At 38.8% G+C, this 20,976-nt stretch overlaps 1 protein-coding gene across 3 annotated transcripts in view; it reads right to left on the reverse strand.

Annotated features, from left to right (window-relative positions):
* Window positions 1-1,169: 1,169 nt before the first annotated feature.
* dnmbp (dynamin binding protein) overlaps window positions 1,170-20,976 on the reverse strand; it is a 36,069-nt gene continuing 16,262 nt past the window's right edge. The window contains exons 1-14 of one of the 3 annotated variants that reach the window (XM_053511330.1): window positions 15,917-18,026; window positions 8,085-8,281; window positions 7,841-7,940; window positions 7,610-7,757; window positions 6,502-6,519; window positions 5,386-5,585; window positions 5,128-5,258; window positions 4,930-5,034; window positions 4,603-4,734; window positions 3,846-4,178; window positions 3,537-3,716; window positions 3,250-3,448; window positions 2,505-3,136; window positions 1,170-2,385 (exon numbers count right to left, since the gene is read on the reverse strand). In XM_053511330.1, the coding sequence (XP_053367305.1) occupies window positions 2,200-2,385; window positions 2,505-3,136; window positions 3,250-3,448; window positions 3,537-3,716; window positions 3,846-4,178; window positions 4,603-4,734; window positions 4,930-5,034; window positions 5,128-5,258; window positions 5,386-5,585; window positions 6,502-6,519; window positions 7,610-7,757; window positions 7,841-7,940; window positions 8,085-8,281; window positions 15,917-17,723 (4,368 nt within the window). In that variant the 5' untranslated portion in view covers window positions 17,724-18,026 and the 3' untranslated portion in view covers window positions 1,170-2,199. Of the gene's footprint in view, window positions 2,386-2,504; window positions 3,137-3,249; window positions 3,449-3,536; window positions 3,717-3,845; window positions 4,179-4,602; window positions 4,735-4,929; window positions 5,035-5,127; window positions 5,259-5,385; window positions 5,586-6,501; window positions 6,520-7,609; window positions 7,758-7,840; window positions 7,941-8,084; window positions 8,282-15,916; window positions 18,027-20,976 lie in introns of those variants that run through there. The other 2 variants (XM_053511328.1, XM_053511329.1) reach the window with 2 other exon arrangements.

The raw sequence follows: 20,976 nt of genomic DNA on the forward strand, positions 1-20,976 counted from the left end.
AGTGAGTTTTTCAGCCTATGAGGTGATGCACTAACTTGACTGGATACTGCACCATGGAGAAACAAAATAACTGTGAATAAATCCTGCGCAATAAAGTAGTTAAACTTTATAAAGCAGGAAAAGGATATAAAAAGATATCTCAACACTTTAGAAGGCCAGTCCATACTATTCAAACTCTGATAAAGAGGTCTAAAACAAGATGTTTTGTTGATACTAACCCAAGGTCAGGCAGATCAAGCAAGATCTCACCCACTACTGCCTGAAGAATTGTTCGGGATGCAAAGAAACCCCACAAACAACTTTGAGAGAAATACAGGCTGCTCTGGAAAAAAAGTGTTGTTGTTTCAAGAAGCTAGCCGACACTGCATAGCCGTGTTGACAGGAAAAGCCGTTACTGCATCCATGTCACAAAAAAGCCTGCTTGCAGTACGCCAGACCAGCACCTAGACCCTGGACATGCCTCACAGCAGTCATTTGGAGTGATGAGACCAAAATTTTACTTTATAGTCACAGAGGAGTTAACAAGGCATACGGGGAAAGGACACCATCCTCTCTGTAAAGCATGGTGGCGGACGTCTTGTGTTTTGGGGCTGTGTGAGACAAGACAACAAAAATTATTAGGAAACGGGGGAATTTTACTTAGAAGAATGGGCAGCTTTGCCTTCTCAGTCAAATGGTACACATCTTGCAAATTTCCCCAAGATATGCAAATTATTATTTATTTATTGTGTTTTTGTGTGTCTGTGAGAGAGAGATTTTATAGCCCTATATAAACATGACCACCAAATAAATAAATTAATAATTATATTATTTCTGATTATATTTGGGCTTGTGAAAATGGAGGAAATTGAAGCTTAAAAAATGGAGGGAATTAACGTCATCACTTTATCACATCTCTATTGCTTTAATAAAAAACTATTGGTGGTGTCCAGAGGCAAAAACATGAAATTTGTGTCACTCTCCCAATACAATGCTGCTAAAAACGAATTGATTCTTACCATGTTTCAAAGTGAAATTATGTAAAAGACTTCAACTTTAATTTGTAGTGTCCAAATGCTTTCCCCTTTATTTTTGTTTGTACTTATGCACGAAACCATGTATGTATATATTTGAATCCAAACACATCTGTAAATGGGGACCTTATTATATAGATTCAAGTAGTCATTCAATTAGTTTTCTAGGTGTTTTATTCAGATGAGAAAGGAAGTGATTGCTTGTGACTGGAGTACAGTATATTCATGGTTACTATACAGCATCAGAGATGAATATGATGAAAGTGACCAATAGTGTGTTAAAGTGGATAACATCAAAGAGATCACTAGGACCACATAATACCAATGAATGAATTTACTATTGATCAAATACCTACAGTGTGTGGCTCTGGGTCATAACCCCATTAACATGTAATCATCGGAAACACTGTAGTCAAAAAGTGAAAAAGTAAAAAATATTCTATGTATTGTATTTAAAAAAGACATTTGTCACATTTTATTCTGAATCAAATATTATTCAGCATATTTTGAGCTTTGTTCCGAGTTTGACTAAAGATTTGCACACTCCATGATTGGTTTGTGTTCACATACACATTTGAATAAGGGATGTATCTGATTGTCCAACAAGCACGTCTAGATGTCTCCAAAATGAGATGCTCAAACCATTCTTTTTGTTTTCTATTTTCCATGCACCTATACTTTCTCACTACTTTACTCTCTTTAGTAAACATTCAAGCTAGTGTTATGCTGACATATCCAACCACATCATTACATTTCCACTACTTTCTTTAGCACACGTGTTAAGTGCTAGGATCATTTTTGGACTTCTCCTGCACAACTCCAATACAGGCATTCATTGATCACTTAGACACCTAAAAATAACCAATGCTTTCACACAAGTCAGTCATCGCATTCTTTCTGCATACTCAAAATGCAAAGTGTTAATTGCGTTTCAAAAATGCCTAAATGAGGAGATCAGATGTAAAGTCAATGACAAAATGTAAAGGAAAGCCAGTGCATATGTCATATTTTGTTTCCATAAGCAGCAATAAACTGTTTACTTATTCACCACATCAATCTATTTCTCACAGAGTAAAAACACATTATTGTCCTTTCTTCCATGTGGCTCTGCAGTTCAGCTTATTTGTGGTGGTCTGGGGTAGCTGGAAATCTCTCAGCCTCTTGTACAACTCTGATACTCTGATACTCAGGTGTACTCTGACTTGCGGATGTAGTTTGAAGGTACATAGCCTCGCCGTCCTCCGGCTTCACCCAGCCACCACTCCTGGTTGCCATTCATGTCCTGGAACTCTAGGATTCGGACTCTCTGATTGGCCGAAATGCTCAGCTCATTTGCACAGCGTGCATTAAATGAATAAAGAGCATAATATATCTGAAAAAAAAGTAAAGCAGAAAAAAACAGCAGTAAGTATTGAAATAATTATATATATATATATATTTTTTAATGATGCATTTGTCAAAATCTGTGTGTGCGAATTAACAGCGGTATACCTGATGGCCATCCTGCTCATGGTCAGACTCTATGTACTCATCAGCAGGGTACTGAGGTCTCCTTTTCTGCACTGAACTCTCGCTGTTCTGTCTCTGATAAGAACCATAGGCTCTGTGTCTGGAGTTCTTATTGGAGGAACAAGTGTCTGTTTCTGTATAGTCTGTGGAGTCCCTGTGATTAGTTGGTGTAGTGTAACTGGATTCTCTGTAATTGGCGGGATTTCTGTATAAAGGCTCTGAATAGTCCCTGTGATTGGCAGCATTATGAACAGCAGTCTCAGACAATTCTTTCTGGTGAGAGAAATTTTTGTAACTGGAGTCAAGGGTATCCCTCTGATTAGTGTTAGAATAGTTTGGCAAGGGAGAATCATTGGGGGGGATCCTGTGGGTAGAATTAGAGTCCTGTGACAGGCGTTGTGATGTATGGTTTGAAGTGTGTCCTGAAGAGAAGCTGACGGAAGATGTCTCATGGTTGAATGTCAGCGTGCTGTTGCTGTTTTGGCGTGAGAACACGGGCGAGGAGCCACCATATCCTGACTCATTGGAAGACTGACTTTCAATGGAAACATCTGAATGGCTCTGTCGTGGATTATAGGGCTTTAAGAAGGAGCTGTAAACGAAGCCCTTTGTGACTATGAGATAAGCATACAGAACAACAGTTATTCCAAAAAGCTAAAACAAATCGTAACACAATGAACATAAAACAAACAATTGTAAAAACAGCATTCCTAATTAAAATACATACCACCATTATCTATAAGCCAACGATTCTGGCTACCCATGGGGTCCTGCTGTTTGATGACTCCCACTATGTCTCCCTCCAATATGGACACATCCAGGTCCTGTGCAGCATTAAAATTCCTTTCAGCTTGGAATAGTTTCTCTGGGCCGTACAGAGCAAGTAGCCCTGCACGATGCTCATCAGTCTGCATTATGTAGTTTGGCTGTATAAGAGAGAATAAAAGGTAAGTCTTAATACTGTTTGATGGTGGGGGTGATTGAGATTGATTGCTACTAAACAGTCTGACTCACAGGGCTTAGCAGCTGCTTCTTGGTAGTCTGTTTCTCCAGGGTTTTCTTCTCGTTGGCTTTGCGTGGTGTGGGCAGGTTCTCTGGGAAGAAGCTGAAGCTCTGTAAAAGCTGGAGCACCCTGCTGTGGTCTTCTTGAAACAGGGACACCAGGTTTCCCTCTGTTCCTCCGATACCAGACAGCTATAAGCATAGAGACATTATAGCATAATTCACTGTTAATAACCACATTTGTGACTCTTAGGGTAGAGATATCATGGAAATCATCCATCTGAACTACATATGTCTCATTATCTCATGATCTATCCTCACCTGCAGAAGTGGGGTGAGCTCTCCCAGTGTAAAAAACATGAAGTCTCTCTGTGCCTGGGCGAAGCCCCGCATACAGTTGGTGAAGAGCTCCTCCGAAGCACGATGAAATTTGGGAAGCTCATCCAACAGCTGGGCATTCAGGGCCTCGTAGTTGTTCCGTGCTGTTTGCAGCTCTTCCTGCACACGTTTGTCTTTCAACCTCTCGGCTCTCTCCTTACAGTTATCATAGTCAAGCAGCTTGTCGAAACGCTTCTGGATCAGTTTGTGTGGACCGGCAAACATGGAAAGAAGCTGGGTGAGGGGAAAGATGACCAGAGCCTCCGTCCTCTCCTTCTACTCACATACAGACACACACCCGAAAGAATATCGTTATTAGGTAGCTTCATAGATCAATTAAAAGTATTTTTACATACACACTTTGTTCTACATAATTCAATACACATTCTTTCATAGCTTGGATGTCTTAAATATAGTGATTTACAGACTGATCAGCAATAACATTGTGACCACTGACAGGTGACGTGAATAGCATTTATTATCTAAAGGGGAACCTACTGTACTCATTATTAGGTCATATTGTTATAGCTGGCCAGTGTATTATTATTATTATTATTATTATTATATTAATTTAAATAATTTAATTGTGGCTGCAGACATCATGCATACATTTTAAAGAGTTTTTCTTTACATAACTGATTATACCAATCGTAAAAATGCTAAAAATTATAAATGGTCATGGTTATTGACCCAGACTCACAAATCCGGCGAACTGTTCGTCACTGATGCACCGATGAGCTTTCTGGAAGGACTCAGGATCCAAATGCTGTTGTCGCTCTGTGTAGATATCACAGAAGCTGATGGCTGACAGCACCTTCACAGAGGCTGACTCCTGGTAATCAAAATTCACAAACGTTAAGAAAAAAAGTGTGGATCCAGGTTGTTAGTGTTATACAGTATACAACATGGATGTGGGTTTTCATCCCAACCAGTCAGGTACACACTTGATTCTGTTTGTATAATTAATTAAAATGAGCATTGAGTTGTTATAATGCGTAATTCGTAGTTGGAGCTGAATAGTTCTCACCCTTATGTGTTGCAGATAAAGAGAGATATCTCTGATGAAAGACTTAATCAATCTCTCCTGGAATCTGAATCTCTTCTCCGCCTCATCGAATGCTTCATCTTTGATCTGACGAAAATAAAATAAAATTTACAATTCAACAAAATACCATCAGATTGCACAGCAATATGTGTATGTGCAGTTGCAATGAAGTGATTATACCTGTGGCGCAATTCCAGTCAGATGCTTGAGGTGACTGCTCACTCTGTTTGATTTCTTGATGATGGAATGCATGCTTAGTTTGGAGATCTTATCAATGAGTCTGTCCTCATCCCCTTTGCGGTACTTCACCACTATAAACAGTAGAGGGCAGTCTGGCATTAATGCTGTATAACAACCACTGGGATCTGCAATCTACTTGCATTAAGAAATCGAAGCGCAAGTTCAGACTGTGACACACACAGACACACACACACGTACCCAGGTCCTTTCTTCTTTTGTACTCATTGATGTTGACGTTGATTCCTTTGACAGATGACACTGCTTCTGCCAGCAGCTTCCTGTCATGGTGCGACTCTGGTGTGGCATTTAAAAGCTCCATGAGCAGCAGTGGATAACGCATTACCCTTTGTACAGGCTTTATCAGAAACGAACCCAGATTTATGTAGTTCGTCTTGCCCCTGAGAAAAAAGAAAGCAAAGATAAGACTTTCTTTAAAAGATTCCATAAGATTCTTTAGAATCAAAGCACTTTTTCATTGTAATCCTTTTTACAATGGGTTTATTTTTACACCAAATAAATCAAAATAGGGTTCTATGATGGGGCTGATATTAGAGTAATCTCGGAAAAGGCATGAAAAGTAAAAGTAAGCAAGCAAATCAACAATATGACACCGTCCTGAGGTAAGGCTTTTAGGCTTATTCACATTAAATGCAGTTTAATTGCGTGAATATAAAATATACAAGATACTGGAGTGACTGGTTAGGCAAGACTATAAAAATAGAATTTGTAAAAATTAAATTTGTCTAATTAGAGGAATAAAAACAACCCATTCAAATGTGATGAACTGTTTGCGTCTTACTACATTTTCCATTCAGTGATAGAAGGGAAAAACAGTGTTATGGAGCAAACAGACTTTCTTTTGTGTGTGTGTGTGTGTGTGTGTGTGTGTGAGTGTGTGTTTTTTTAAGTTCCTCAAGGAAACAAAATAAACAGCAACACAAACTGGGATTGATATTTTCCTAGGGAGTGTGTTAATATTTAAATCATAGCGCCACACAGCCTTTTGCCAGCTGCCAGCAAAACAAAGCTAAAAAAAAAAAAAAGGAAGCCAACATTTCACTTGGGGTTAAATTTTGACTTGATATACCATGCATGCGCATATGTTAAATCTGTGAGTGCAGATTTAAGCCAAGTCAGAATAAAGCCCTGACAAGAGACAGCCAACACAACACAAAAATACAGTAAACAAAAAAAGCATTTTGAGTACACAATTCCCTTGGATGCAGACACATAAACAAACAAGTTATGAGGGTTAATAAACATCACGCATGCTGTGAGGCACTTCACATGCAGAAGCTTGTGTAGTGAACTTACCACTCATGGTATATCGCTCTGTCAGGGAGATGGGAGGAAAAAAAGAGAGAGACGGGACAAAACAGATTATGTTGGGTTAAGGGACCTGCTTCTGTGTTTGCAAATTAGACACTATGTAACTACTAGCAGTTTGACCTGTCTGAAATACCAAGCCTGTAGAAGCAAGTAACCATCACAAATCTAATAGAAAATAAATGACTCCTCTAAGTTAGTTTAATAAACTTGTAGTCGCCAAGGCAGCATGTGGCATCAGTGAGCCACTTCAGAGGAACAGCAAGGCACTACTGGCCCCACACAGCTCCCCACTGAGCAAAGAAATTAAAGGCTCACTACTTCTCTCAAAAGAAGACAGCGGGAAAGTCAAGTCTAGACACTAACAGGAGCCCGGACACTAACAAAGCCCTGTCAGCTCTATTAACAGCCAAACACACTAATGTACTAATAGTTGTTTTTAAAAAAAATGCTTGTAGTGATAAAAAGGAAATACATTTAGACTTGAGTGCAGAAAACAGGGCACTTAATTCCTTTCCTGTTTGTTTGGCAAGCTGTGATTACAGGGAAATCATTTAAAAAATAACATGATTCATTTAAACAGGCTATGAATTATGTTGCATAGACCCTTTACAAGCAGAATGAAATGACAAGACTGATATTGATCTCTGATTTTACTTTTCTACATTATGACAAATTACGAATAAGGCAAAACCAAAAGGCGTGACTCAAACTCATAAACTAAACATACGATAAAGTCAACATTAGGTGCCAACTGACAGTACTGTATATTTGGTTTTATCAAGTTAAACACGGGATGACAAGGAAGACTTCCTGCATTTAAACTGTACAAAAAAATGGCTAACTAAACAAATATGATCCCTGTACATATACTGTACTAGAATAATAATTTGTTTTATTGGAAGTAAGCCAAAGGTTTCTGCACAATAACATGAGCACTACTACTACACAGTGTATTACGTATCTCACACAATGACTGCTAATATATATATATGTATATATTATCAACACGATCACTAAATACTAACTATAGCCAGATATACACCATGCAGCAGGCTAACTGTACCTATGTACCTGCAAACACTATATAACCAACCTGAGGTTCTCCAGGCACTCCAGCACATGTTTCTGAATATTTTCATCTTTTTCATAGGACTCCAGCAATGCAATAGCATCGTCATGATTCTGACAGTACACCTTGTACACCTGCTCCAATTCTGATCTGAAGTCCAGGAACACTTTTCCTGAGAAACAAAAAATACATGCATTAAATAGTACATTTTAACATGTGCAAGAAGATGCTGTAACTTAGAGGTTATTCTCTTACCTATCGAATCAGTGTTCTGAAGATCATTTTCAAGACGTGTGGAGAGATCGATTACAGAGTCGATGTTGCCAAAGAGCCCATCAAAGTCTATATTCTGGACCTTAATACATAGGCATTATGTTAAAACAAGGACAAAAACCAAGAATGCATGAATACATCTGCATCTTATTAAAGAAAAAAAAATCTAAACATTCCTTACTATCCTAGCATTTATAGCACTACACATTGCAGTACTTATAGTTACCTGTTTTCTCTGCAGGGGTAGGATGATTTCTGTCCTACACATATTCAGGTCTTTAATGAAATCTCTCTCAGTCTGCAGGAGCTCCTCTATGACCTTTGATCTTTTCTCTAGCATTCTTTGCTCAGGATCCTCGGTGGTGCCTGCAGAGGCTGGGGCTGGTTCTAGAGATTTAGGCTGGGCTGACAGCAGAGTCATCTCTGAATAAACACAAAAGGTAAATCTAAAATTACAACACATGAAAATCAGGGGTTTTGGCTTTCATCACACTGTGGAGGTACTATGTCATTTAATTAGCTGCTTGAATAGAAATCGGACCCTGGAATAAAAGCATATTGTCCTTTACCTTTGGATTTTTGTTTCCTAAATTTTCCAAAAATGTTAACCAACATTCTGAAACCAGATGAAAAAAAAGGACACAACCACTAAGACAGTGATTATCAGCAAGCTAAATGTTTGTGTACATGACAAACAGGAAAAGACTATGGAGCTAAGAGCCATTCCCTTCTATCCAGAAAGTGTATGACAGCATGATTTAGGTTGTTTAGTGGCATCAAAGGAAAACCACAAACGTTCTGTAACAATGTCCTGAAATGATGAAGGTGAGCATGTCCGGTCATCGTGCACAACTCCATGTTTAGTAAAAACTCAAACAAAGCACAACACCACAAACAACTCATGCCAAGTGTGAAGCATGGTGCTGCAAGAAATGTTGATTTGGGCTCGTTTCGAATCTTTGATAAAACCCTGAACTACATATTATAGCAGAACATGTCTTCTGTCCTCCAGCTTTAGCTGGACAGAAACAGAGTTACGTATACAACAGGACAATGATTCAAAGTTCACCGGCAAATCAACATCTAAATGGTTAAAGAATAAAAAATATCTAGGTGCTGGAAGGGTTAAGTCAAAGTTCAGGCGCCAACCCCACTGAGATGCTGTGCCAGGATCTTACAAATACTATTAACGAATGAATGCCCTTAAACATCAATGAAGTGTTCATTTCTGTCTGCCAAAAAATCTTTAAAATGATATGAGAGACTTATGAATAATACATGCTAATAAATGTAACATAATTGTGTACTATTCTTTCCCCCATGACTGTTACAGATACAGAAAATAAAAGATATAAAAGATTTAGCCTGTAATCTGACCATCCACTGACCTGTTTCTCACTCCTCTGAAGTTACAGTAGGAGTAATAAAACATTAGGAATAGTGGAAACAGAACAGCACTCCCACATAAGTGCGTTCCAAAAAATGATGGAAAAACAGGAAATAAAGACCTGACACAGTGACCATGGAAAAAACAGTCCTTTGGTACAGTACAGTAGGTCAGAAACTACTGTATAATCAATACGAATGCAGGATAAATCAGATATTCTTTAGTAACGCTGTACATCAGGAAATGGATATTCCCGGACTATAACAGGGAAATAGTTTTACTTGCTTTTACTTACTACAGCAAAAACCAGCTACACTAAATGATATCAGTGTACCTCAAAAGGCCTAAATGTGCAGACAACAGGCATGCCTCCCGGATTTAATGTGACTCGTACTGACGTCATGCTGAGTTAAAGCTAATTCTCTCAAAAAGCATGCTGTATTCATGCTGTATTAATTCATTAATGCAGTCCATTATATTGCTTATGGTACTGAATCCTGAAAGTAAAACCAAATTTATGGCTCAGTGGTACTGAAGTTTTCTCACCAGCCATGCAGAAGCCTTGGGTTCAATTTCAACCTAATGCCAAACACCACTGGATGCAGTGCTGGTCCCAAGCCCAAATAAAATGGAAGGGTTGCGTTAGTAAGGGTATCCCACATAAAACCTGTTCCAAGAATGTGTGGATTAAATGATCCGCTGTGGTGACCCCTCAGTGGGTGCAGCCAAAAGACTAACAATGACAAAAACAATTTACAATGACTTTATACTATTTACTTTAGATTAATCAACATAGAGACATTAATGCACTGTATTGAGAAAAGTAGATACATCATAAACGTATGATGATTGATTTTATCTTTTTGCTAACAAAAGACACACTTTGAAAACAACCCCACCCAAACTTGTACTTTGAATGTAACCAAGCTCAAAAATGAGCTGATTCCAAGAGTGGACTTTCCAATTCCGAGTCCTACACACACCACACATTTATAAACTTTATGAATAAGAATGAATTCTCCTTATATTTATCTGAATTCTTTCTTCTCCTTCTGTCTCCTTCTGTCACACGTAATCATACATTCAATGCAACCTGAAATACTTGGGTTGAAAGATCACTGTTATAAAGTTTACTCTTAGATTTAAAAGTTTTGATCGATTAAAGTGAAAGCCATGTAAAATGGATTTCTGAGAACGAGAACTTGGACAGATCGGAAGTTCACTCCTAGTCGTGACTCATTGACCGTAATAAATGCAGTCACCCAAACACCTTTGTTTAAACAAAAGATGAGCTTGAAATAACTTGAGAAATCAAGTAGTGAGTCATCCAAAATCTCCCATACAAACTGCAACTACATGTACATGTAACTCAGACAATATTTAACTTAGCTTTTAAAACTAAAATTAGTGTTATACTTCCCCAAGACCTCTGTCCAGAATAGTGAACTACATTCAGCTATTTTTAATAGGTGTCAGGGATAAGGTGGATCCAGAGTCTATCCAAGTTGTACCCTGGGTACGAAGGCTATGCCAGTCCATCACAAGGCACCTTTTATATCTATTCACTTACATCCAGGGGCAATTTATCAAAGTCAATCCCCCTTCTGAGGTGGGAGGAAAGCGGAGACCCAATATTATCATATGAAGAAAAGGTGAAACTCTGCAGCGACAATAACTCAACTTCGGCATCAAACCAGTGATCATGTAGAGTAGCTGTGGGGCAGCAACACTCCAAACCATTGTGCCACCAAGAAAAAAGTCATTATAAGTACATCCTTGTGTGGGAGAGGTAATTTTGAATATGGGACCCATAAAAAGTCTGCTGTAACTATTTGGGTGAATGGTTGAATGGGTACTACCAAGAAGATATACAAAGGTCTTTTTCTTCGCCTCTCATTCTTTCACTTTCATCCATAAAACATAATTCATTTTAATACTGTGTTTGATCTCCATCCATAGTGCTGGTCCTGACAGTCCTCTCTGTAGCGCCTCACACCCAGTGGTGTCAGGGAAGGGGCCATCCTGGTCAAAGCCTGACCCAGAGCACAGAACTCAAAGAAGTGAACATTTTAAAAGGACATGAATACTGGCCATAAATCATCTTGTCCATCTATATGAAGCTCAACAGAAAGAGCATGATGTGTAAGGCAAGGTTTTCATGTAATATGCATGCCCCATGATCAATGATGGCCTGCTCCATAAAGTCAGACAACCTGAAAAGTTGTCCATGTTTGGGCTACATAAATAATTTAAAAAAAATTAAAAACGTAAACAAACTTTGGCAGAATAAAAAAAAATTAACAAGATTTAACAAAAACATGTTCAATATTGATAATTAAAGAATGGGCGCTCCAATCTAAAGTTTGTTTTGTAATTCTAATGATCTTCTATAACCCTTGTCCAGGATTGTGAAAATAACTATAAAGGCACTAATCATATAACCTTGGGTTTCGCCTACCTCTATTCATCTCGTAAACACACCTTCCCTCCTGGCAACCTCACACAAACACACGAGAGGCAAAGTCATGAGAAGTGCAATCTACTAAGGCTCATTGCTTAAGAATTGAAGCTGTTATGTTTCTCTGCAGCTCTATCTCTGGGACATGGGCTCCAATGTGGGCCCACATTACCATGTGAATGCATGGGAACCCGCAACCATTACATACAACTGAGTGAGCACACTCATTGGTGCGCACATTCACAAAAGGCTGGAGCTGGAGTCCTGGGGCCTACACACACACACACACACACACACACACACACACACACACACACACGCATGCACATACACACAAAAATGTCACATCAACTCCAATGCCACATGATTTTCGGAGGTCTGGTCCATGATTTCGTATTCACCAATCCCTTTCTAAAGTCCAACTCATCTAAATTCCATCAAGATCTTAAGGGTCTCTCAAAATGAGGCCTAGTATTCGTTCACACTTTTGTTCAGATATAACATCAGGCAGGTGGATAGTCTCTTTTGATAAGCTCCAAGCTTCATATACAGCCTTAAACTTGTTTGTGTTAAATTACTATAATTTAAATAACCCCCCCCCCCATAAAAAAAGAGGGAAAAAATCCTGAAACAAATAACAATCAAGCAAAAGTATCAAAAGAATATACCGTATACAGAACTGAAAACAATGACATGAATGGGTAGCTCTGTTTGAAGCATGAAACTGGTGTGGTTTATGGGTCGACACTGAGTGCCTGCGCTCTGAACTGCTTAACTATCACGGCACTCTTAGGTCACACACATTATCAGCACAAAGTTCACACAAGAATGCACAAACGCGTAGATAACTTTGCTGGTAGACCTCAGCGATACTTAAACTGAAAGTAGGTGGGGGAGAGGATACTCTGTCCAAACCAAACCTGCTGAGAAAAAAAGCAATCTGAGATTGCTTTCATAACTCTAATACAATACTAATACAATGGAAAACAAGGCAATAAACACATACAGCATTAGTCCACACTACGCCTAATGTAAATATTTCAAAGAAGACACACACAAATCTTGCTGTACAGGTCAGGGGAAACACGGCACACGGTACATTTAATAGAAATATCATAAACGCACGTTAAATGTGTTTCACTTTCTTCAAAATCTGAGACGGAAAATAACATATATTCTGCTGCTTAACACACTTGACATTCTAACTTAACAAAAAGGCAGAGGTCTGTCTTGCTATTGTTCCAAAGCCAGTGGGGTCACATTCCAGCACTTCCTCTGGAATCTCTCATCAAATAGTTTGTGTAGGTTGAGCTGAAAGTATGTGAGCATTTATGAAACTAGTCCACATTCACTTCAAACTGGCTCAGGAGTTACACTTTTAGTTAGTACTAAAGTGTTGACTGCTGAATCACGGATGTCAAAACTGCAATCACATTACTGTTAACTGTGCAGATATAAAACAACAAGAAAAACACTACATAACAACTAGCACCGAGAAATATGATTTGTGATTATTCAGAGAGTTTGACAAGATGCTGCCTGAGCCGTCATACAGTATTTTTTTTTCATTTACCAGTTGTTGTTTTTTGGTTGTAAGCACTATATCTAATAATATAGGTTTAAAAAAAATGAAGTGTGGTTCAGGGCATGAGTGAGCTAACCTAAATGTTGTGCTGTACATCATTATAGTAGGATTTTCTGAATTATCATGATATGACAAGCAATAGTGCCGTCTTGGTAATATCTCCTCCCCACCCTTGTCTGATAAGGCTCTACATCCAACCACGCAGTGTAAGTGATTTGGGAGTATGTAATCCCCTGAAAACAGTCAGATTAGCATTACAAACATATGCTATAAATACACACGTCTACTGCTTTTATCTGGGCTTTTAATGGGACAAAGCAAGACATTGAAGGACAAAAGCAGAGCGTTAAATAAGACTGAAAGGTCTCATTCAACAGTTAAACACAGAAGGGGCTGTGCATTGGCATCGATCCTCAGAAGGCTGCTTTTACAGTGCGTCAGCACTGGCTTGGACGCCTGTATGCTGACTGATAACTCACTACAATAGTCTGTGTTCTTCATTGTCTTCTTTTTGACACCTTTATGTCAGACATCCCGACACTGACAAGCTACATTAATTATTTTTATTTATGCAGTACGCTACCCAAAAAGTATTTTTAAAACAGCCATCTATGGTATGAACCATATGAAATTTAAGTATATTCAATTCAATTCAATTTTATTTATATAGCGCTTTTAACAATGGTCATTGTCCCAAAGCAGCTTCACAAAAAAAAATTAAAGATTTTTTTTTTTTTTTTTTTTTTTAGAAAAGAAAAGAAAAGAAAAGAAAAGAAAAGAAAAGAAAATATTTGGAAGATATTTGGAAGATTTGGAATATATGCATCAATACAATTTATAAATTTTTTGAAAAGTATCTTTTACTACTTAAGTAGTCAAGGGTCATCCTGTGAGATGAATGTTGCATAGTTTTTAAGGTGTGTGTCCGAGTAGCTGACCTCTATTATTAGATAAATACCTTTTCTTCCTAAGACATAATGGAAACTGCTCATGATGCTGTTCATGCTGACCCTATGTGTAATGTTACTTCAAGGTTGTGTAAAACCCTCTAGACCATCCACACGGACAGCTGCACAGGGATTAAAACCCAGTAACATGTGTCTTGATAGAGCAGCATAAGTTATACCAGCTGGTCAAGTCTTGCTATCAAATGGCCTCTGATACTCAGAGTAAACTTGAGTTTTTATTAGCCTACTGTATATCTATATATATTAGAAGTCTAATATGTAGCTAAATATAGCTACATATTAGACTCCTAAAATAATCAACAACTGAGACTGTGTACTTAACGCTAGCTTCAGAATCATGTGAAATGTAGTCAAATTCTATTGTTGGATTATGAAAATAACATAAATACATCTCTTTGTAGTTGGGATCTCTACACTTAGCTACATACTTGATTACTACACGAGAGACCAAAAGTCTGTGAGTCCACCAGGGACAGCATAATCAGTCATACTTTCAGAGGTACCCTAGTCTCTTAACAGTTTCAGCTTTCTTTAGATTGTATAAAGGAGGGTCTCTGGTGCTAGGCACATCCTAGTCCCAGACGAGACTTCCCAGCCTCTCTCCTCCCCCAACGGGTGGTAATTATAGCTTTGCACTACAGAGGATTACCCAGGGCTCCCCAGGCCACCTGCCAAACACAACACAGGTCAAAGGAATCTCACTTCGAGACACCTTACACTAATACTACTATGCATTGTTACTTAGAAAATAAACACAATCAGCTCACTAACAAATGTAATCACACTGAAGGTGGTCGACAGGTGAGAAACACTAGCAATAAATGTTTTGTCCTTCCTAACTTGACATGCATGCACATCTGGATCAAGGAAAAAACATACATTTTTAACTAACATGGTTTGACCTAATAGACCAACTGACCCTCAGGTCCCATCAGACCCAGGTACAGGTCAACCTCCCAGTTGTTCTCCAGTTGTGACAGCGAGGCTGGACCCCACCTATTCACTTGCTTTAACTTCAGAACTTGATCTCAAACATGATCTAGCATGCTATGAAAGTAATAAGCTGATAAGTTTGTTCCTGCAAGATAAAACATGTCATTTTATGTTCATTCTGCACACCAATGTATTTTTCCCAAGCATGTTTCCCACATGTTTAGCCAGTATGATGTAAGATACTAGATGGTAGAAACTAAATAAGAGCAGAGCAGGAGAGAAAGAGTGCCAACAAAAACATAAAGCCACACAACCTGCTTGACTAGTCTCTACACCCTACATGCCTTGCCTTAAAGATCACCTTTCGTGGAGAATCAGTGAAATCCTTTCTGCTCTGTAATGGGAGCCAAAGCACCTAATCACACACAAAGACACACTTCTGGTTAATTACAGTGGTGACAGTGTCGTCAGCACCTCTGGCATTTCCTGAATTGATCAGATACTGCACAAGGCATAGAATGAAGGTCAGAGTCTGGCTGCGAATAATGTGCTGGCCATGCAGCTTCTGCTATGTAGTTTCGACCGGTGTATACATGCATGCACTCAGCTTTTTTAAGTAATCCTTTTATGACAACTTGTTCTAAATCAGTTTTCTGGCCTTGCTTTATATGTAAGCAAGCATTTTTTGATTACATATATATATATATGTTTAATTTATTTATTTTACCTTTCTTTTCTTTCCTGTTGATAACAAACTCAGACTTCCTCAGTGAACTTGGAGCTGTTCTTCTGTAGAAACTGTTCCTGTCCAGTGAACCCGCATAAAGAACATTCAGCTTTTTCCAGTCTTGTTTTGGTAGGTCCGATCTTTTTAAATCAGGGTCAATTCCTGCCACATTTCCAGTGTCCACATGATCAAATTGGGTGAGAGTGGCAGGATTTTTATAGCTCCTTATGTCCCCCTCTCTAAGTGTTTGGCTGTGATAAACATCCTTTTCCCATTCCTTAGTGTGGTCCCAACTCTCATAGTCACTGCTGTACTCCTCTGTGGAAACTTTGCTGTAGTTCCTGCTTTTCCTCTCATACTGATCATCCTCCCATTCCCTGTCCTCAAAATAGTCTTTTACCCCATTATCATAACGTTTATCAGATCTATGCTCTCCGGTACCCTTTTCTCTATAATAATAGCGATCAGCATCTCGGGGCCGGTAACGGCCCCTTTCTCTCCAACTGTCTTTTTGTCTCTGCTCGCGAAGGTCTGGTTCCATGTGATCATAGTGACCCTTTTCTCTATAATCATACTGGATGTTCTCCCTCAGCTTGTACCGGGCATCTTTCCCAGAGTTATATGTATCCTTGTCCTCAAGGTCAAACTGAGCATCACACTGTCTAGCATAGTGGTCTTTTTCTTTATATTTAGCATCTGGATTTTCTTTCCATCTATACTGGTCTACTTTTCTACGTTCCTCAATATCTCTTTCCCTATATTTTGATCGATCCCCCTTTTTTTGCTCATACTGGTCAATGTCTCTTTGATCATTGCTGTCTTTCTCTCTATACGCATAGCGATTGGATTTCTTATGGTCTTGTTCATCCTCTCTACTGTAATCACGGTCGACTCTCCTCCGGTCATACTGTTCCTTTTGTTTACGATCATAGCGATCCGTATCACGGTGATCACTGAACTCTTTTTCTCTTGGTCTACGATGTTCTGTATCTCTATATCCATATTTATTTCTTTGTCTAGTGTTGGAGTAATCCCTTCGCATACTGTCATTGTGGTCATAACGGTCATAATTATCCAAGTTTTTTTGGTTATATCGGTCATAAGTATCCAGATCTTTATAATCACAGTAGTCACTGTCTCTATGTCCATAACAGTCCCTTTCTCTGTAATTGCCTTTCTTTTTATCATTGTAATCCTTTTTGTCCCGGTCATGGTAGGCATTTTGATCTCGTCTGCTATAGTGCGCCCGCTCATCATAATACTCATCCTCATCCCAATAGTCATGTCTGTGTCGATTTATATGGTTAGGATATTCCTTTGTTTGTGGGCTCTGGACATGGTCCCTATTTCGTTTGTGGTCAGTTAAGTTCACATCATCTTTAGGCTCATAAAAGCAATGGTTGGCAGGCCACTCCTGTGGCCTCCGTGGTTCCTGAAACACAGCCTCAGGTGTGTGGTAAAAAAACTGGTCCCTCTGCTGTGGAAGACCATCTCTGTATCGTATCTTGTCACAGTCCTCATATTCCCAGCAAGTCTGGTGCATACCACTGGCTTGTTTGAGGTAGGCTTGGTTTTCCAAGTAGCCTGGTGAAGGTGCAAAATCCTGTGGGCATATTACTGGTTGTGGTTGCTGCAGTAGGTGCTGCTGTTGCTGAAAGTGCATATGCATTTGGATGTACCTTTCTCTCTCCCAGCTCTCACTCACCAACCCCTCCACGCTTTGTCCTCTCCGAGGAGGAGCTTTGCTATAATCCCAGGCAACTGGGGCAAACACCATGGGGTGTCCCAGTGCCATTTGCCCGTTCATTCCGTCTGGAAGGATCACCAAAAACAGCTGTGTTTGCTCCTCCAATGGTTGCTCTTTACCTCCATAAAAACAGGAGTCCACCTGTCAAACATGGTCATAGCCGAACACACACTCTTCTTCCCTAACTCTCACACAGCTGCTAGAGCTGGGACTGTCTGGCTGAGTTGTGAGAAACTCAATCCTACACTCCCTACATCTTTCTAGCCAATAGGAAGCAGGCAACGGACAAAAAGGGGGGAGGAAAGAGGGAGGCACGAAGGGTAATTATTCAGTGAAGTCACATGAGTGGCGGATTACAGGAAGTCTGTGATTGGCTGCAAGTCTCTGTTTGCAGAAAAACAAAGGCCAGTCTTCACAGAAATGCACGAACACCAGATTGAGGTTTACTCCTTTTCTGCAAAAACTTCTATGTGGCGTTTCAGAATTTACATTTTATCCAGACTTGCAGCTTCCATTTCTTAGGATCATGCTATTTTTTCCATCAAGTTTAGTCCGGAATTTCTACTTTTCTACCTAATCATAATGTTACATGTATAATAAGTTTGAAACACTCAGCTGTAGCTATAAGAGGCTTACACATTCAGATTTTATCTCAAGTACTGTAGGATGCCATTATTTCCTGTTTAGACTTGATTAACATAACCCTTTCACTAGGTGCTCACTCGTGTGTAAGCAGCATACAGATAATTGTCTGACCCACATTTGCATGGTTCCTTTTTTTTTTTTTTTATATAAAACTTTTCTTTCATCTTTTAGTGGGATGATCTAAAAAAAGTTTGGACCCATGCTGATTATTTCAGAGACTAGTGTGTGGTTTAAAGTGCCTGTGCACTTCACAATGGGTTATTGTTAAGTACTGTCCTGATCTCTGGCTTGTTTCAGTGTGAGAGGGAAAAAACAGCTATTCATGTCCTTCAGTATAGAATATCCCTTGCTTTTGAACCTATTAAAGAAGTATCTATTAGGAATGTATTTTAAAAGCTGCTGCAAATCCAAAACATGTGCAGGTACTTTGCTTTAGACCAAAGTAATAAAAGGATACATGTACAGGATGAGTAAATCCTACAGAATATATGGTGGGATATAGGTATATGCTGGGCAAATTAGAAACTATTTCTTAAGCCTTCTATTTAACTAAAGAATTCTAATCAGTTCTAAGGATCTCATGTTACCGAAACTCAGTTCAGGGAGGTCAGGTGCAGCATTCCTCCGGTGCAATGACAGGTACAACACCGTATATTTACATATACATGGCCCTTAGAGATTAACACAATACACATGCTTTTAGAAGAATACACTGTTTGTTTTCTTATAAGCAAGAAATGCTATAACTGTACCAATGAACATTTGTAGTAGTTAAAGGCTGGGTGAATTCTAGGTTATGTAAATGTCTTTTTTTTTTAAAAACAGTTTTAAGATTTATAAAGACCTAAGGACAAAGAAGCACTTACATTATGTGTAAATAATTGAAATTATTATATGTTTAACTGTGATTATTCTGAAATTATCCCTTAACTTTTTTCTTGGGTATGGATTTTAGTTATACTGGTTATTCACAACAGAGCATGAAGCAGCCAAACACATCAGTAGTTAAGATGTTAATGAGGTTCTCTAGGGTTTCACAAAAGAATGTTTTTCAGTTCTACTTAAAGAGGCCTCTATTGAAGTGAAGGGGTTATTAAACTGTATGACATGAGCAGAAAAAAATGGAAGATCAGAAGAAAGATAAGCATTTGCATTTTATTAGATAGATAGATTACTTTATTAATCCCAAAGGAAGAATTTATCATTATAGCAGCACTAAATCGTTTATGTGACCTAAAAAGTTTCAAGTAAAAGGCAAGGATGTAGGCAGGCAGACAAACAGACAGAGACAAACACACACACATACACGAGAGTGAGAATTCTACCCCAAGTCAAAGCCGCTTGCTACAGTATGAGAGGCGTATGAGCAGAGGGAGAGAACGCTTTGCCAGAAACACTAGAGCCTCCAGAACACAAAAGCATTTAATTCAACTCTGGGACTGGCTACTTTTTTGTTCCAAGTTTCCTTTTCTTGTAAGCCCCTCCTCATGTGTCTGTTATCGTTCTTCTCCCCACCCCCTCTTGCCCTGGTATGTTTTCATGAGCTACTCAACGTTCTTTCATTATTCATGCTCATTATCCAGCTACTTTTTTCTTCTTTTTACTTTTTTTCTCTCCTTCATTCATTTACATTAAGTATCATTCTATCACTATTTCAAGAATTTAGATGAGCTTCTATGAACACTCCCATGCAGTACGTCAGCAACTATACGCATTCATTACTGTCCCGCCCTTGCAGGAAAACACACCCTGATACAACATAAAAAATAAAAAAAAATCACATGAACTGATACTCACACTAACTCACAGGAATGAGAAAATAAATCAGCTGCAACACTTGTTTATGAGGTTATTAAAGAAAAAGAACATTAGATTGTTGTAACTAAGACATATACATTAATTAAAAACTTATGATTATTTTACTATAACTTCCATTAGAAATTCAAGTCTTCTACTGAATGGTTGGTTTCTGTAACAAGTTTTAGACAGGCAGCATAAATTACTCTTATCATACAAAGTGTTTACACAGCTGTGGGAAAACAATTCATGTGTGACTTTGTGTATGGTACACACAGCCATCACTGAACATTCATTCCACTATTAAAAAAAAACCTTGACAGTCTCTTTATAACATTTCCCTATATTAGTGAACAATCTTCCTACCTGGAAAATGATTGGCCCTACTCCATAGGACGTGGCTAAGAAGGGCTGTGAGACGCATCACAGGCTGCACAAGAGAGCACCAAAGTCGGTGGCGGATCCCTGGCTGGGCCATGAGCTTCACACAGCCCTGACAAAACTGATATGATCTCTACCCCTTATGAAAGGGAAAAAAGAGGGCCCTCATACTGTGTACATGTGTGAAAGGTTTGTAATTCTGCACCTTAGTAGCATGCTCAAGTCTTGCTAAAGGCAAGAAATAACTAATCAAGATTCAGAATATTAATGTTACTTATCTCTTATTACTGAATGAAATGTATATTTTACGGGGATGGACATTTTAATATCCAGTATTTTTTTCACATTATAATTTCGACCAAAGTGCAAAAAAAAGCTCAGCATATTCTGCGATGCCGAACTACCTTTTAAAGGCAGTCATGGGAGATAGACCTTGTATTATACTGATGACTGTTAAGACCAATTTACAGCAGATTGGAGCCATTAAGAA

The sequence above is a fragment of the Clarias gariepinus genome, chromosome 14 (assembly GCF_024256425.1).
Source record: "Clarias gariepinus isolate MV-2021 ecotype Netherlands chromosome 14, CGAR_prim_01v2, whole genome shotgun sequence".
Classification (NCBI taxonomy): domain Eukaryota; kingdom Metazoa; phylum Chordata; class Actinopteri; order Siluriformes; family Clariidae; genus Clarias; species Clarias gariepinus.